This window comes from Triturus cristatus, chromosome 3_1, assembly GCF_964204655.1.
Source record: "Triturus cristatus chromosome 3_1, aTriCri1.1, whole genome shotgun sequence".
Taxonomy (NCBI): Eukaryota; Metazoa; Chordata; class Amphibia; order Caudata; family Salamandridae; genus Triturus; species Triturus cristatus.
In genome coordinates, this window is record NC_140583.1 from 851,618,012 (window position 1) to 851,634,817 (window position 16,806).

At 41.2% G+C, this 16,806-nt stretch overlaps 1 protein-coding gene across 4 annotated transcripts in view; it reads left to right on the forward strand.

The window, feature by feature from the left end:
- Window positions 1-14,342, forward strand: part of SP3 (Sp3 transcription factor) — a 177,312-nt gene extending 162,970 nt beyond the window's left edge. For all 4 annotated transcript variants that reach the window (XM_085645274.1, XM_085645272.1, XM_085645271.1 and 1 more), the window contains one exon: window positions 12,647-14,342. In XM_085645274.1, the coding sequence (XP_085501400.1) occupies window positions 12,647-12,963 (317 nt within the window). In that variant the 3' untranslated portion in view covers window positions 12,964-14,342. The remainder of the gene's footprint in view (window positions 1-12,646) is intronic.
- The last annotated feature ends 2,464 nt before the right edge of the window (window positions 14,343-16,806 follow it).

Here is a 16,806-nt window from a genome sequence, read left to right on the forward strand (position 1 = left end):
ATCAACTATCCCTGTGTCCCCGACCTGATCTGCTCGCGAGTATCTTCATGCAGCCTATCTATAAGGTCAAGAATAAACAGGGGGGGTCACCATATTTCTGCGCACCAACCATAGTGTACTCCTAGGAACTAGGTCAAAGGAAGTTTTAGTCGATACATTCTAGGTATAGACTGCCTTTGCCAATCACCACCTCTTTCCAGTAGATGAGTTGGAGCCGGAATGCCTGATCGATGGTTCCTGTCCTCCCCCTAAAGCTGGCCTGGAACTGCAATAGAATAGCATTATCATCTGCCCACAGCTGGATCCTCTGCAGCAAAACTCTGCTGAAGACCTTCTGGAGGGCAACGATCAGGCTTATGGGCCTGTAATTTGAGGGGTCATCTTTGGCTCCCTTTTTAGGTCTCGGTTTGAAGGCTGCGCTTGCGCAGTCTCGCTCCGAGATTTTTAATGTTAGGAGTGGGGCTTTAACCGGCTCTTTTTTTTTTTTTTACGTCTTCTCCATTGGCTGGCCTCTTAAATGCTGGTCAGCCATTGGAGAAGAGCTTTGTCTCTCCAAACAAGCCCCGTCTTTTTCGGATTCGGGGGCGTGTTTTTTACTTTCTTTCTCTCCTCTGGAATGTAAACATTCCAGCCAATGGCAACAGGAGAGCAAGAAAAACACGCCCCCGAATCCGAAAACGCCGCTGCGTTTCTCCGAGGCATTTCTGCTTGACCTCGGAGAAAGGCGGCGGTGTTCTTGGCTTTGGACCACAGAAAGTAGCGCTTCACGGTGAGCATTAAATGTACTTCTCTACATGTGAAGGCACAAGCACTTTACACATTGTTTTGCATTATGACATTGCAGCCCCCTCATGCATTTACTTTTTTTTTTTTTTTTTAATATGTGTGACGTCAAGTACAAAAACAAATCCGAAAGCAAGCCGCCATTGTGTGGCTGGCAGCCTCTGAAGTCAGACCCTCCAGGATTTCGCGATTTCGCGATTTCGCGGTTTGCCGCGAAATCGGCACTTTTGTAAAAATGCCGCGATTTTTACAAAAGTGCCCGCGAAATCGGCACTTTTGTAAAAATGCCGCAATTTTTACAGAAGTGCCTGCGGAATCGGCAATGTCCAGAATAATTTTCCTGGAGAGACATGAGCATTTTTTATAGTTGAGATTTTGACTTCCCTGGAGTTAGTGCAGAGGGTTAATAGGCCTGCTGCAAAGAACGTGTACCAAGTAGATTACAGAGTGCGTATGATGTAATCAGATCAGCCCCGGATGTTAACGTATCGCGAAGTCAGGGAAAGTTCATCCTTTGACCGAGGTCTCCGGACTCGATCCAAGAATATGCCATTTGCAGGGATGGTGTTAAGTGTTGTAAGCCCTGTCGTGCGACCTGGACTGCTGCCCTCGTATCCATCCGCGCACAATGTCATTAACACGCACATTGATTCTGAACAGTGACTGGTGCTGGGGCTAAGCGCAGCCGCCTGTCGTCACAAATCACAGGGCAGAGGCATCGAAGAGAGAAAGGGGGACGTCGCGCGTTGGTCGAAGGCATGCAACAAGAATATTAGACACACGTTAGTGCTAATCTAGGCCGGGTGCAGGGACTTTATTATATAAACTCCTCTCCACCAGCAAGTTCCGGTTTGCTCTGTGCAACTATGTATGTGTTACCTACAGCTGCACCTTACATTGAGTTTCAATACAGCATCTCAGAGCAATAACAGCATATTGGTTACGAATGAGCTACATTCTAGCACAATTGTCGACTAAGTACCTTCTTGCCATCTAATCATGTTCAAAGGTTGGCACCTGTGGAGATGGACATATATGCACCAGTGATAGGGATAGGGCAAGGGCACTGTCAAGACTGACTTACCAATCCTAGGAGAGCAAGCGAAAAGTAGCAAGTCAAGGTGTGAGACGTAGACGTTGCCAATGACCTTCCTTCAACCACATTTGTCTGGTCCGAGTTTTGTACCCACACCTACTTTGCATTCTCACTTTTCCTTCATGGGTGTGAACTACTAGCCCTGCAAGGCAATCTAAAACTGTCAGATTCACGACGTATTTTATTTGCCGCTTTCTTTCTATTCATATTAGTTTCATTTGAAAATGAACTCCAAAATACTTCAGTGACATATCTATGTGCCACAAGCAAGAAAAAAAATATTCTTAGTACTGCAGCCTCTGTCACTGGTTACTATGTAAAAGACACACAATTGATGGACGGAATCCATCATTCTTTTGCTCACCATGCCACCCCAGTTTAGTTTGTTCTGCATTCTGTCCATCAACTGTTGTTTTTGCATTTGTCACCCTGAGTGGGAAGGGTATGCCCAGATGTGAGACCCGTGCTCTCCATGCCACTGGAATCAAGCTATCCTGGCTGTAGAGGGGTGAAACTCCGAAACCGGTCCTCGGATGCTTGTTTCCAGTCCAGGGAGGACCTGGCTTGGCAGTTCGGGCTGGACTGTGGAATACTCTGCTAAAAGAGTTTCCATTGATTTAAGGCTGAAAATGAATGATTATGAGTAAAATAAAGTGCCGCAAAAATGCCGCTAAATTTCCATATTTGTGCCGCTAAATTTCCATATTTGTGCCGCTAAATTTGCGAATCCATGCCGCTATATCCTGGGGGGTCTGTGAAGTGGTGAGCTCTGTTGGTAAACAATGGACACATTTAGCAGCACAGCTCTGCTCGCCACCCAGGGTGGCACGGATTACACTAATGCTTTCCTGTCCCTTTAACAATTCATTGATTCAGAAGCCAGCCTGCATCCTGGCCACTAACACTGCACGAGTCGTCAGAGGCGGGATGAAGGGCCTGAAATATCTTTTACAGAAGGATCACTGGGATATTTCTTTTTTTAATTCAGCCTCATACCAGCGGTATTATTTGCTGCCAGAGAAAGGTTGGCAACGTAACACAGTACAAAGAGCAGACAGGAAGAGCGCATGTTAAAGTGGGAGGGGTGACTGGCTTCATGATGCAGAGGGGCAGTGACAAGTCCTTCACACCACAGATGTCAGCCGCATGTCATGAGGGCCCGTCGGGGTGCATCAGCTAGCAGTTCTAACACTTATGTTCACCTTATGTTCACCGTCATTGCTAGGACCGTAGCAATCCCGGCATGCTTAGTGCTGCTTGTCGAAAAACCAGGACTGGATGGAAGTGGGGAGAGGATGTAGTCCGTCGGCTGCACTGCCGACTTTGGTGCTGCTGGAAACCAATGTTCGAGCCTCGCGGTCGCGTCCACATCCTGTGATTCTGGGCAAATCACTTAATCTCCCCGTGCCTGAATGTGTAATGTAAATACGGTGCTCATGTAAAGCGCTCCAGTACCTTCGGGTCGAGTTCGTGCTATATAAATATCACCCCCCTCCCACCCAACCCCCCCACAAAAAAAAGTCACAGCGTAGGACGGAGCTAGTGAACACCAGTGTGATATGAAATACACAATGTGCCGTCAGCAATCAGAAGAACAGCTTTATATAACCGCGATGACTGCGAGAATTAAAAGATCCAATGGGCATGAAAAGCCGAAAAGTAATCCATTTCTTTAGAAATCGACAAATTGCTGCCTGCTACTCCTTACAACGTGATTTGTGCATCACAACAACCGACCATATCAAGAAGGGTCGAGAAAATGACCGCATCCCGCAGTACGCAAAGACAAGTGTTACGGGTTTTTCCATGCCTATTCTCTTAACGCGGCCTTTTACCGTTATGATAGTATGGCTTTATTCTTCGTGGTCCGCATTCCGATATTACTATATTTTTGTAAAATCCAAGAGGCATGTTTTGCCTCTGGCAGAATAAACATTGCAGTGTCTCTCACAACAGACTTGTGCACAGTGTTTCAGTTGTTTTCGCGTGGCCTTTATTACCTAGGAGGATCACTAAGTGTATTTTTCTAAAACTGTATACTTATGATTGATGTTTAATGTTCTTCCTAGAGAGAGATCGGAGTTTTGTCTAGTGGAAGTATTGACTCCTGGAAAGGTAGCACATAGGGTTAATGTGCCTGCAGCAAAGAACATGTACCATGCAGATCACAAAGTGCACATAATGTAAATAGGTCAGCGGGCTACTGCGTGTGTGTGTGTAGGTGGCTCTATTTGTGTGTGGGTTGCTCTATGTGAGTGGCTCTGTGGGTGGCTCTGTGTGTGTGGGTGGCTTTGTATGTGTGGGTGCAAATGAAATAGGTCTCGCATTTGAGAGTGATTAAGCTATTGACATTGTAAATAACAATGCTGTTTCTTTAAATGTTTTAAAAACAAAAACATAAACAAAAATAATGTCATGAGCAATGCCAATAGCTCTAACTTTAACAATGCTGAGACCGTTGCATTGTAAATGCTTGTTATAAACTGGAACCACCTCTGCTCCTTTCCATGACTCGGGGGCTGGGGCTCCTTTTAGCTATTGCATTTGCCAGGAGAAGAATATAGCGGGCCCAATTAGGAATATCAGAAAAAACAGGTCACCCATTGACTTTTGGTTGGAAAACTCCGGGCAGGAGCAGTTTGAACATCACGGCCAGAGGAGCTTACTCGTCAGCCAGATACTTTTGGCACCTTTTCCTGGTTAAGATTCATACCTTCAGACGGAGTCATTTTTCTGGAACTCAGATTCTTCCAGTGAGGCAAGGCTGCAGGATGTAGCCGAACCGGGCTCCACAAGACCAGATATCTTTGCTGTGAGGTCCCGCCGATTCAGATTTGGTGCCGCATAAAAGCTCATAGTGGGAGCCACCTAAATGTTCAAACCAGTGACACCGCATCACATTTAGATCGGCTTGGCTGATTGGTCCCAGTCCTGCTGAGCTCTTTAAAGCCAAAAAGTGTTTATGTCCCAGGTTTCTGGTGCTGTTGGGTTGACACACTCCAGGATTTCAGGAGCTTATGAACAGTACCTGGCTGCTCAAAACTCACTCCAGCAGGGTCCAGGGCAGGTTCAGTTGGAGCTAGGTAGCCTAGGAGTTGCAGGAAAGGCGTCTTGTAGCTTGCTGTGTCCCTGTAGCGTGAGCAGATCATTGTCTTAATGGCGGGTAGTCCAACTTGTTTGTCATGGGTACAAGAGGGGAGACCAGGTCCAGTCTTCTAGGCATCTCCCTGTTTTGATATTCCATAGGTCTAGTGGTCTTCTGAGTAGGGTACTGTGGGTGGCACTTGTATGTTTGTTATAAGCCTGTGGGTGAGGTTGACTGCATGCTTGTCCTAACCAATGGGGTAAGAGTTTCCAGGGGCTAAGTTACCCACTTTTACAGCCCTTCCTGTGTGCCCTACTGCCAATGACCCTTAGTGCCCCTCTCTGACGAAATACATGATGGTGAAAACCTTCTCCCCTTGTGCAGAGCCTCGGTGCCCACCTCAGAGGTGTGGCCAGGGAAATGAGAAACCCCATCTCTGTGGTCACTCTAAACCAGTTCTTGGGGCAGCTCCTATCACACTTTGATTGGAAACTCCCTGCCTGGAGGAACAAAGAAAGTCCCTGCCCTGGTGTGCACTAACATTTGGCTGATACAGGGTAGGTCTCTTTGAAGTTAATCGGGCACCACCCAAATGGTCATCCTACCTTAGAAACAGAAACATCGGCTCACACCCAAGCCTTGCCTCCTGCTATGAGAGGAGGTTTCACACTGCATTGAAGGCTGGGCACTCGGATGGCTGGTGGTGGAGGCTGATGCGAATTGGCCTCCAGAGGCTTTATGCAGGGGAAAGGTAACTTTCTAAAAGTACATTTCCCATAATATTTATTAAAATTTTGATTTCACCAGTGGATGAGCTTTTAATATCTATGTCAAAGACTCTAATAGTGCAATTTCTAGCTGGTTCTTAGCTGAACAAAACATTATTAAATGTAATGTTGCCCCTAATACTTTCTTATGGAGCTACCAGCCTTGTTACTGTGAAAATAGGTTTGGTGCGTTTTAACTGTGAGGACCAGTGCAACAACAATTTTCTATATGTGCTCCATCAGATAACATGCACTCTTCCTTATGGGCAGTAATGCCTACTTAGGGGTAACTTATTAATATTTAAAAGGAAGGTTTTGACCTGTGAAAAGGGTCATTTTGAGAGGTCGAATTTTCAATTTTAACTGCCACAGTCAAGCTACAAATGTTAGGCCTATAGTCATGTTTGCACTGCCACTGTAGTGGATGGCACAATGGGTGTTGCAGTCAGTTTGTAACAGTTAACTTCTAGGCCGAGGGTACATGTTTTACCTCATACTAGGGACTTATCGATAAATTAAATATGCCAATTTGGGGTATACCCATTTAATCATGTTGAAAAGAGAAGCATAGACACTTTGTGCACTTTAGCCCTGTTAACCAGCGGTAGAGGTCTTTAACCAGCCAAAAGGTGCCCTACAAAAGATGGTCTTTTCTTACAGTAACTTAGTATGTTAAACTGTTAGGCTGTAGTAGTGATTAACAAAAAAGGTTATCTCATGTATAGTTCTTCTTACATAAGGCTTTTGCAACCATAGCTCATGTGTGCTGGTGTGAAGAATTTCATCCTGTTATCCTTTTCCTTCTCTACATTATGACTACACTGATACTTCAGCTTTGTGCAGTGTTTTTGAGCTTGGAAGCATTTTTAGTTGCCCGGTTTGTCATTACTCCCATATTTGTCTAGTTTGGAGCAGTCCTGTTTCTTTGATTGAGGTTGAATCATTTGACTTCTAGTCCACGTTAATCTGTTGTAATTCACTTTAAAGTTGTATATGCAGTTCTTGGCATATTCTTTGGAAAAAGAACGACCTCCTAGATTATGGTGTAGTCAAGGGGGAAAAAGAACATTAAATGACAAAAGATGGAGAGGAGAGTGGCTCATAATAAAATGTAACTATAGTATGAGTATTGGGAACCAAACTCAAGCAAGTAAGAATATTGTAATTAGAAACAGAATAATTAAACATGGCAGCATCAATGAGGAGAGAAAGGTAAATCAGTTTATAAGAGGATAGAAAGTTGAACACATGTGCAACTAACGCTTTAATTATCGCAATGTACACTTTAAATTTCTGTAGGGACTATTTGTTTTTCTAATCCTTCCTTAAATGCCGTTGACAGGTCAGAAGGATTCCTATAGTGTGACCAATTCTGCAATACACTCTAAATAAATCTTGTAAAAAGAGCAACTGAAATGTAGGCATACAAACAATATGTCTTTCATAATAGTATTTATACTCTGTGATCCATTGTCCCCTAGAAAATAAATCTTTCTTTTGGAGATCTTGCTTTATGGACGATATGATTTCCTTCCAATGTATTTTTCGTTTGCAGTATCTGTTGGTAGATATTGTGTGTCTGTACACTTTATCTGTGGTATCTGATGATTAATATTTAAACATTCAGAAATCACTTTACCACAAAAATAGAGCACTTCCAGCAATAAATGTAATTGTCTTCAGAAGAGGAGGCCCATCCCAGCTCATTGACAAAGTACTGTTAACTTTCTGGTGCTAGTGCTCAGTCTTAATCCTGCCCAGCTGATTTTCAACAGAACCAAAAGGCCGTCCTGATTTTATGCTGGGTGTTTTAGAAATGCTCTTAACGGATGAATATCCCTTCTTGTCTCCTTCTTTATTTGAAATGCCAGGTGAGAGCAGTGGGATGCTTTGGACCAATATTTCTAGAACCTTCACAGCAGATTTTGTTAACATGTTCACACTACTATATCAAATGCTAGCCACCGAGTTACTTATCGGAATTGAAAGTGGAGAAAGCAGTCTCAGTATTGACAATCAAGTGGTCACAAACTACCTTGGCTCGATGGTCAGTGAAATGTTTATTTTTAGTTCTAATGCACCAAACTGATCTAGTCAGCACTGGATATTAAGAGGCATAGAGGTGGGGCAATTAGAAGGCTGGCTTAACAAACTCTTATCAGAGTTGGAAGACTCCTAAAAAGAGAAGAGTGGGGACATTTGCTGATGTTTCGTACTTTCAAAGAAATCCTTCATTGACTGTAATGAAATGAATCCACCTTTGTCTCACTACACGTTTTTGTTTTTTCACAAAGTTTGAATTCTTCATGTAAAAGGAAAAAAGCCTAGATGTTGAATGTAAAATCAGATGTTCACAAAATTCATGAGTTTGGATTGTCTGGGGCATATTTGTCAGAGGTGTGTGAAAGGCCTGTAAGCAGCAAAATGAATAATTTCTCTGCATGTCGTCATTATGAAGTTTGAGGATAATCTCTTATGGTGAGGCTGCCATTTGAACTGTAGTAGTTTCTAGAGTTTGCTGCAAGTCAAGAAAATTCTGCATGAGCAACAACTGCCAATTAATTATTGAATGTATTCCCTTGAGAGACACGCTTGAATGATCTGTGTCTGAATTCAGAGAAGGCAATGGCCACAATCACAATCTGCGGCCCCCGTATGCTTTCAACATATTGTTGGAAGCTCCAACCAATAAATTCCGCAATTCATCTGCAGGTGTTGGTCATGCATAATTTTCTTGACTAGTGTACCTAGGGGTTTCGGATCCTCAAACATCTTGCCCTGATGTTTTCATGAATTCATTTCAGCCGAGACTGGATCGTCAACTCCCTAAGCCATTTTACTTTTAGTCCCTGTTGAGACTGGACCTGGGAAACTTTGTTCCTATGCCTAGGACAGTCTACACCTTGTTGACTTATGGGAAATGTTTTTTTGTGTATTGATTACTAGTGAAATAACAATGTTAAGAACCTATTAGTCCTGTTATCAATACTTTTAAAGTACTTCCTTATTTTGGACCCCCTTATGTACGCTTCATTTTTTTAAAACAATAGAATTCAATTAAGGAATACACCCGGCTGTATTGATTTATTCTTTATTTTTAAATCTACATGGGCCATTGTGCCTTTTATTGATTGTGGATGTTACGAATAGATATCTAGGAAGTATTGGCTCATTTGAACTTAAATACACCTTTAAATATATCCCTTGTTGGCAACATTACCCGGCACAAATTTACCCAAGCCCACAAGGTTATATTGGGTCACCATTTTGACATTTATATTTTTAGGAAGTTGACATTTTCTTGTCCCAACCAACTGTGCCTTTCTGCCAACATCCTTGGTCTCATGACTGTGAATGACTGTATTGTTTTCAGACCGCATGACTAGACAAAGGGGGCTTAGGTGTGGACAGGATCACTGTGAAGGAGCTGTGTCCAGCCTCAATTACATTTCAAAGGCTTTTGCCTACAACACACACAAAAAACCCGACACCAGGCCTGCCTTGCCGTTTGTCACCTCAGGGAGTTTAGAGCCTGGTCCGGGGGCAAGCCAGGAAATTCCCTCTCGCAGGCTGGCACCAGATAGAAAAATAGGAGCTTCAGAACACTCCTGGACCTTTTGAAGATTCAGAAGAAGCACTGCCCTGCTGCTACATGTTTTGTCTTGCTGCTTGAAGGATTGCCTTGCTGTCTGAAGAAAGGTGTTTGGTCCTTTTTGCCTTGATCCCAAGCTACCCAGAGTGACTCCAGAGGTCAGTTGGTTGATCACCTGTGTGAGCTACTGGGACACGAGCTTCTGGAGTCCTCCCTGATTGGATGGCATCAGTGGAAGCTCCTCCAAGAAGAAAAGGTGAACATCCTGCAGTTTAGGCTCTTCATGACATAAATCGGCCTGTTCGTGCCAAAACTGTGCTGCCTTCGACAATCAGCTGGATATTTGCTCTTCAGCAATGACTATATGTGATGCTTGACCTGCTCTTTGTGCCGAAAGCCTCGTCCTTTTGACCTTCTCCAATGCAAACTGAATCCTTCGCATCGGATATGTGAAGGTAACACTTTGCCGGACTAATCTGGTTCCATTATATGACCTGCTCTCCATCGCAGTTGGGTTGAACTTGTGACTTTCCCCCAGTCTAGTACGACCAGATGACTGCGAGTGGCGATTTGTGCTTTTAGGCTCTATTTTCACTATAAACTTTAAAATGTAATGTTTCTGGTTCTGGTTTTGCCACTCTGGTATTGTTTTGTTCATTAAAATGTACTCTATGTCCTAACTAGGTTTGAAGGTTTTCTTGTGTTATCACTTTCTTACTGTTTGTGTGCTTCATATAAATACTTTATGCACTGCCTCCAAGTTAAGCCGGACTGATTTTGTGCCAAGCTAACAGAGTATTAAGCACAGGTTAATTTTCTGACTTTTGTGACTATTGCCTCTGTGGGGCTTCTACACACCACGCAACCAATAATCCAATTTTTTACTGTAGTTCTTTCTGTTTCCTGATCAGGTAAATTTTTCGTATTCTCCTCCAGTTAACGAGTGATATCACAAGTAATCTCTCGAATGGGACAAAATACTTAGCAGGCCCACAATTGTACCAATAGCTCACAAGCCATGTTTCCTCAGGCCACCAAAGAAGGTAGTGATAATGCACCACCCTGCTGAACCTGAAATCATGGTTCCTGAATACTGGAGACCCCTCATATAGGTGGGAGTTGGCACAAGGCTTGGCACAGCAAGCACAATATAGACAACAAATAAATACTCTACAAGGTGACAGTGCCTATATATTGCAAGAATAATTGAAGCTGTTCTGGTTCTACCATTAATAATGCAACTAGCAGAACTGGACTTAAGAAATGTGTCTTTGGGTTCGGTTTGTTGCCATTTCCAGTCTATACTGGGGGATAATCGGTATACCAAGGCGAATAGAAATGTGCATAGCTGACTGATGTGCACACTCTTTAGTAGGATGACACAATCCTGCATGCAGGTGTACCATTGGATTACATTGGATTGGAATAACATGGCAAACCCTGCCTATTAGTGAAGTCATTCAATCTTGATATTAGGTCAATAGGTAAATCTAGATTGGGAGTCAGTGTTGCAGAGTTGTTTTTTCTTCTGGTGGGGTAAACCTCGCTCACACCACCTACTTTTTTCATTATTGTACTGATATTCTGCTAAGCAAATGCATGGAGTAATGGAATTGTACAACAATTACAACTTTCATTGTTTATTTTCATGTTTTTGTTCTCATTTATGAATTGACTTATCAGTACATGGAAAATAAACACAGACGATGTCCGAATCAGGTTGCTGATAGCAATACTCGGAGCATCTCGAGGCCTGCAAAGTTTTGGACGCTCAGACATTGTTACTATCAGAGTAATGTACTCAACACTTGAGTCGAGTAAAAACATTAAGCACAGCCATTGTAAGAGGGCAAGGACAAATTTAAAGGCCTGTAGTAGCATATTTATAGGTCTCTGTGATGCAAGTAACGCAAGGAAGCAGACAGTTGAGGAATTGTACCTCAAAGTATTCAACCCATCCTTGTGGCAGTAATTAACCATAAAAATAAAGTACATATCTAATTTAGAAATGTGGTCAAAGGAGGAAAAATACATGGACTCATAATAATTGACTTTTCTAAAGATGGCAAATAGATCCATCAGCCCGGCTCACAGGTGACCTGTAAGTGTTAACAGTGCAAATTGCCAATATCCTCCACCGAGAGGACGCTCAAAATGATGGCTACACTAGGTGCTGAACTGGAATCCAGACTCCTTGCCAAATACCAGCAACTCCAGTTTCTCAAAGCAGATGATTAGTCTTTTTGAGTTGCCAGGGCAACTTGAGTTTTGCAACCTGAACTGAAAGGTCTGCTAAAGTCAGGCCTATCAATAGTGTCTGAGAGAACTTGCTCCATAGGTTACTCAATGATCAGGCATTTTAGATTTCCCCCACTGAGGCTCTGTAAATGGAACGGAAAGATTGGGCAGCTGTCCGTGAAAAGCTCCTGTGTAGTGAGGAACCAAGTGACTTCAGGGAGAGACAGGAGGATTGCTAACCATGGAAAGCTCCTGATTCTAGCCTACAGATAGAGATTTCCAAACACATAGGTGTAGCATATATAACTATCCCGTCCAGTCCTTGAGAATTACATCCAAATATTAGGAATGGGGAAGCCAGCATAAAAAGTGAGACTATTTGATTGATCTATCAGGTAAATGTCAAAGTGCTACCAGGTCAGAGGTAGGTCCTGCAAGGTCTGCCTTTGGACCATCACCAAACTCCGTTGTTGTGAAGAAAATGGGAGTGCAAATTGACCACCAAGTTTTTGAGTCTGTGAAGCTGTACTGTTTGTAGCAATTTGGCCATTTCAGCAGAAACACCTTCCTTTGGTATTCTTTTTCCACCACTTAGCACTATTCATGGTTTAAACAGCTCTGTATAAGACAAAACACAGGCTTTGCTCCTTTGTCTGCGATATGAAATGAAAGTTTGAAGTCGTAACACAGAATTCTGGTATTGTCAGGCATACATTTGTGTGATCTTGTTTTAAAAGTGGCTTTTTTCTAGAGATGCTTCAAAAAGGGAACGAAGACCATAGCACCCGGAAGTACTCTAGTCTGTTATATACAGAATTCACTTATGCTGGGTAGCCATATACCCTGTATTTTTTTCTTGTAAATTAATCTGTACTAAACTTGAATTAACTATTTGTTGCAGTTTTTTAGTCTACTGACATTCTTCATGTGGTACTCGTGGTTTCAATGTCACTGCATTGCGGATTTATGTTATATCTGTATTAAGTCTGGGAAGTTTAATCTTTGGTTTAGTAGAAAGGGCAACTTTAACGTGTATTCTTTTTAAAATAGTTTTTTTCACTCATAACTGTTGTATTGTCTCATAGGTGAAAAGAAGTTTGTCTGCCCGGAGTGTTCAAAACGCTTCATGCGGAGTGATCACCTTGCCAAACACATTAAAACGCATCAAAATAAAAAAGGTATTCATACTAGCAGTGCGGTACTTGCATCCATAGAGGCGAAGGCCGATGATACAATGATTTCTGCAGGAGGAACAACACTTATCCTTGCAAATATTCAACAAGGGTCTCTTTCAGCATTAGGAACTATGAATGCCTCTGGCACCAGCAATCAAGATATCATTTCCAATTCAGAAATACCTTTACAGCTTGTCACAGTTTCTGGAAATGAGACAATGGAGTAAATATTAAAAAGATACCTATTAATTGTGGTTATTTTTATACAGTAGTGAGAAGAATATTGTTCCTAAGTTCTTAGATATCTTTTTATTGATGTGCAAACTATTTTGGATTGAAAGTAACTTGGTTATACATGACACTGAAATGCCTTACTTTGTATGATATTCCAAATTATAATAAAATGGTAAAATTGCATGTTTTTGTAGGTACTTTTGGAATCTAGAAGAGATGGAATTTTACCAAGTTATGTAAAGTGACAAACTTGGAAGATGGGAATGGTAATTTAACCAAATGCATCAATCCTGTGTGGTTTAGTGTAAAAATGAGAACATGCTGGTATTTATCTATTGTCAGATAACGAAGTTGATGGGTGAAAACAAAATCATGTTGTGATATGAACTTTTGTAATTTTCTTGATGACTGGAATTTTTATTATGCATTACTGACAAATCAAGTTTCCAAGCAAATGTTACATAGTGTAGGCTTTACCCAGCTCACCAATTTGTCATTTGAAAGCTCATTATTTTAATTAGGTTAAGCTTTGTACAATATTTTAAGCATTACTCTTGTTATATTTTCAGAACTGCATTTTAACATGGTACTCTGGAGATAGTCACCTTCCACAGTTTGTTAAAAAGCCATGTCTAGGATTTATTTTGCCAAATCTATCTGGTTCATATGATTTCAGTCGCTAAGTCTGGCAGAGAATAAACTAATGTCAAAAGAGCCATTTTCTAGGTTGAGGCATTTGGGTGATTAGGAAAACTTTCTAGTTCTGTAAACCCTTTCTTGGAACATTGGAGGACCAAAAATATGGTGTATTGTGTCGCCACTATTACAATCTTGTTTCTAAATGATCTGTTTTCAAGGGGCGTTAAAGCCATCATGTAAATTAAAGTATTGCATATGCAAAAATAGAAAAATCATTTCCATAGTAACAGTACTCCAACTATACAGACGCTAGTCATAAGACGCTGGAGAGGTTTAATATTTTTTTTCCTACATAACTTGCATTAATATCAAACCTTTCTGCTTCTTCCTTTAAAGATTGTATGTATCGAATACATTTATCTGATAAATATGTATGTTTTTTTTTATCATGTTGCCGTACTTTCTTTTCATTTTTAATAACTGTTTATATTTTTCAATTATAGAAAATGTACAAATATACAGTGCATTGCAGTTATGTGATAGCCAATTTTCCTAAAATGTAATAAAGCAGTAACTGCAACAACTTCAACAGTTCACGTATTGGCAACCATTGCTTGAAATTCTGTTTGTTTGTTACTCTTAAGAACACCTCCGATTTAAAGGCTACCTTATTGTACGTTTAAAGTGTATTATAACAGTGTGGTAGTTAATAAAACACTATTTTTTCCTTTGAGTTCGCTATGTTTATATAAGTTACCTGCCTCTTTTTGTAGGGAGCATGAAGTATTACTTTCTAAGAGTAAACCTTTTTTATTTAAGTCAGATGGCGAAGCATTAATAGAGCAAGGGAGTATGCCATCTGCATAGCCAGAAACAATCTTTGCTTCACGTTCAACATGCCTTGCTACTGGGGATCTTTTGACATGTGGTGTATATAAGGTGACGGTGTTGAAGGTTTACAAATGAAAAAGAGTGGGTGGATAGCTCGGTGCAGTCATGAATTTACACAGCAGGGATCATTGTTTAGATTGCAAATCATAGTTTATTGTATTGTAATCTTTATTGCATAGTTAATAAAAAAAAATGCAAATCTCCTCAATCACACAAAATTGGGTCCTTCTTTAGATATAAAATAGTATGTTAAAATGACTATTAAAACATCACTTAAGTAGAATTCATTTTGGAGCAATGCCTTCATTAAATTTTTTCCTTTGAGTTCGCTATGTTTATATAAGTTACCTACCTTATTTTTGTAGGGAGCATGAAGTATTACTTTCTAAGAGTAAACCTTTTTTTATTTAAGTCAGATGGCGAAGCATTAATAGAGCAAGGGAGTATGCCATCTGCATAGCCAGAAGCAATCTTTGCTTCACGTTCAACATGCCTTGCTACTGGGGATCTTTTGACGTGGTGTATATAAGATGACGGTGTTGAAGGTTTACAAATGAAAAAGGGTGGGTGGATAGCTTGGTGCAGTCATGAATTTACACAGCAGGGATCATTGTTTAGATTGCAAATCATAGTTTATTGTATTGTAATCTTTATTGCATAGTTAATAAAAAAAAATGCAAATCTCCTCAATCACACACAATTGGGTCCTTCTTTAGATATAAAATAGTATGTTAAAATGACTATTAAAACATCACTTAAGTAGAATTCATTTTGGAGCAATGCCTTCATTACATTTTTAAGCAATTTTGTCTGCTTTCAGCAACAGCCCTTTTAACTGTGTATGCTATTGGGCTCTGGCCACACAATTATATTTCATAAAAATAGTTGTAACTGTTTGTTTATAGCTTTCAAAGCAGCTTTTAATTTAGGTAAAGTAAAAGTTAAAAACTTTGCAATTTTGCTTGCTAATTGCATATCTGTCAAGTTGAAGCATTATTTAACCATCTGGGCACATAGCCTGATGCCTAAGCATTGGAGTGATGGAATTAATAATATGGCCTGCTCAGAACTGATGCATTTACAGCAACATGTAATATGTGTGAGAGATTCTGTTCTCCAGCATTGGATCTTTCATAGTCCCTCTGTACATATAAAGCAGTAAGTAGTAACCTTAACATTGAAATGAATGGCGAAAAAACATTTACTTTAATAGCTCGTCCTAGTCATTAGGAATGGCTCAAAGTCCAGTTAATCATGCAACAGCAGCCTTTTGAACACCACAGAGGTTCCAGAATCTCAAATTTTCTACTGCACGTCATGTGAAGGGAGTCTCCCTGAGCTCTGCTCGGTTTTCTTTTTTCTGGCCTACTTGTCAGAATTTATTTCTTCTAAACAGCAGACATCTACATCCCAACATGTCTAAAACTAAAATATCTCTTTTGAGACAGTGTGATTCCTGTGGTAAGCTGAGGCAGTAAGAAGTGCATTTACTTCCTTCACTCTGACCACCAGGTGAGAGTTTATAAAATCTATAGAACTTTCTCTCAGAAGACTTTGAGAGAAAGAGAGGGCAGACTTCTTCTGTGGTTGCAGAAGTTAAAAACTAGAGAAAACCCTCTATCTGACGATGACAGTGATACCTCTCTCAAAACTGTTGCCTCAAAAAAGAGCAAGTGATGTGGAGCTTGTCTCCAAAGGCCTCTGAGGTGGTAAAAAAGCAGCACCATTCATCTAAGGCGGATGCATAACCTTCTACATGTAGGAAAAAGCCTTCCTCTCATAAGAGACATTATCTGTCCTCTATGCCCTCTGCTGCCACCAAGGTCAAAACTACTTCAAAATCACTACCAGAGTAGATTTTATCACCTCAGAAGCTGAAGACGGATTCTCCATCGACGAAATCATGGTTGACGCCCTCGTCCGCGAAAGGCTCCATCATCAATACTACTACTATGTCTACCTTTTCATCTCCGCCGTCTAAACTAATCATGTCCTCTTCTAGGTCTCCATCAACCATAGTTTCTGTAAAAGTGATGTCTTCTACGTCGACGGCAACATTGGCAAACAAGAAGTCAACGGGAACATACAAAACTTCGTCGACGGATGCAGCCTCATCCTTGAAGGGCCTTTCGGGGGATTTGTAGATTTGCGCCCCCCCCCCCCCATCTCCGCTGCAGTTGTCTACGACCCACAAAACATTTTCGCCTCCGTCGTCAACGGTGGCTACTTTATTTATTTACTTATCTATTTATTTTCAGCAGTTTTAGCGCTCAATCACCTAACCGGCATCCTGGCGCTGACATAAA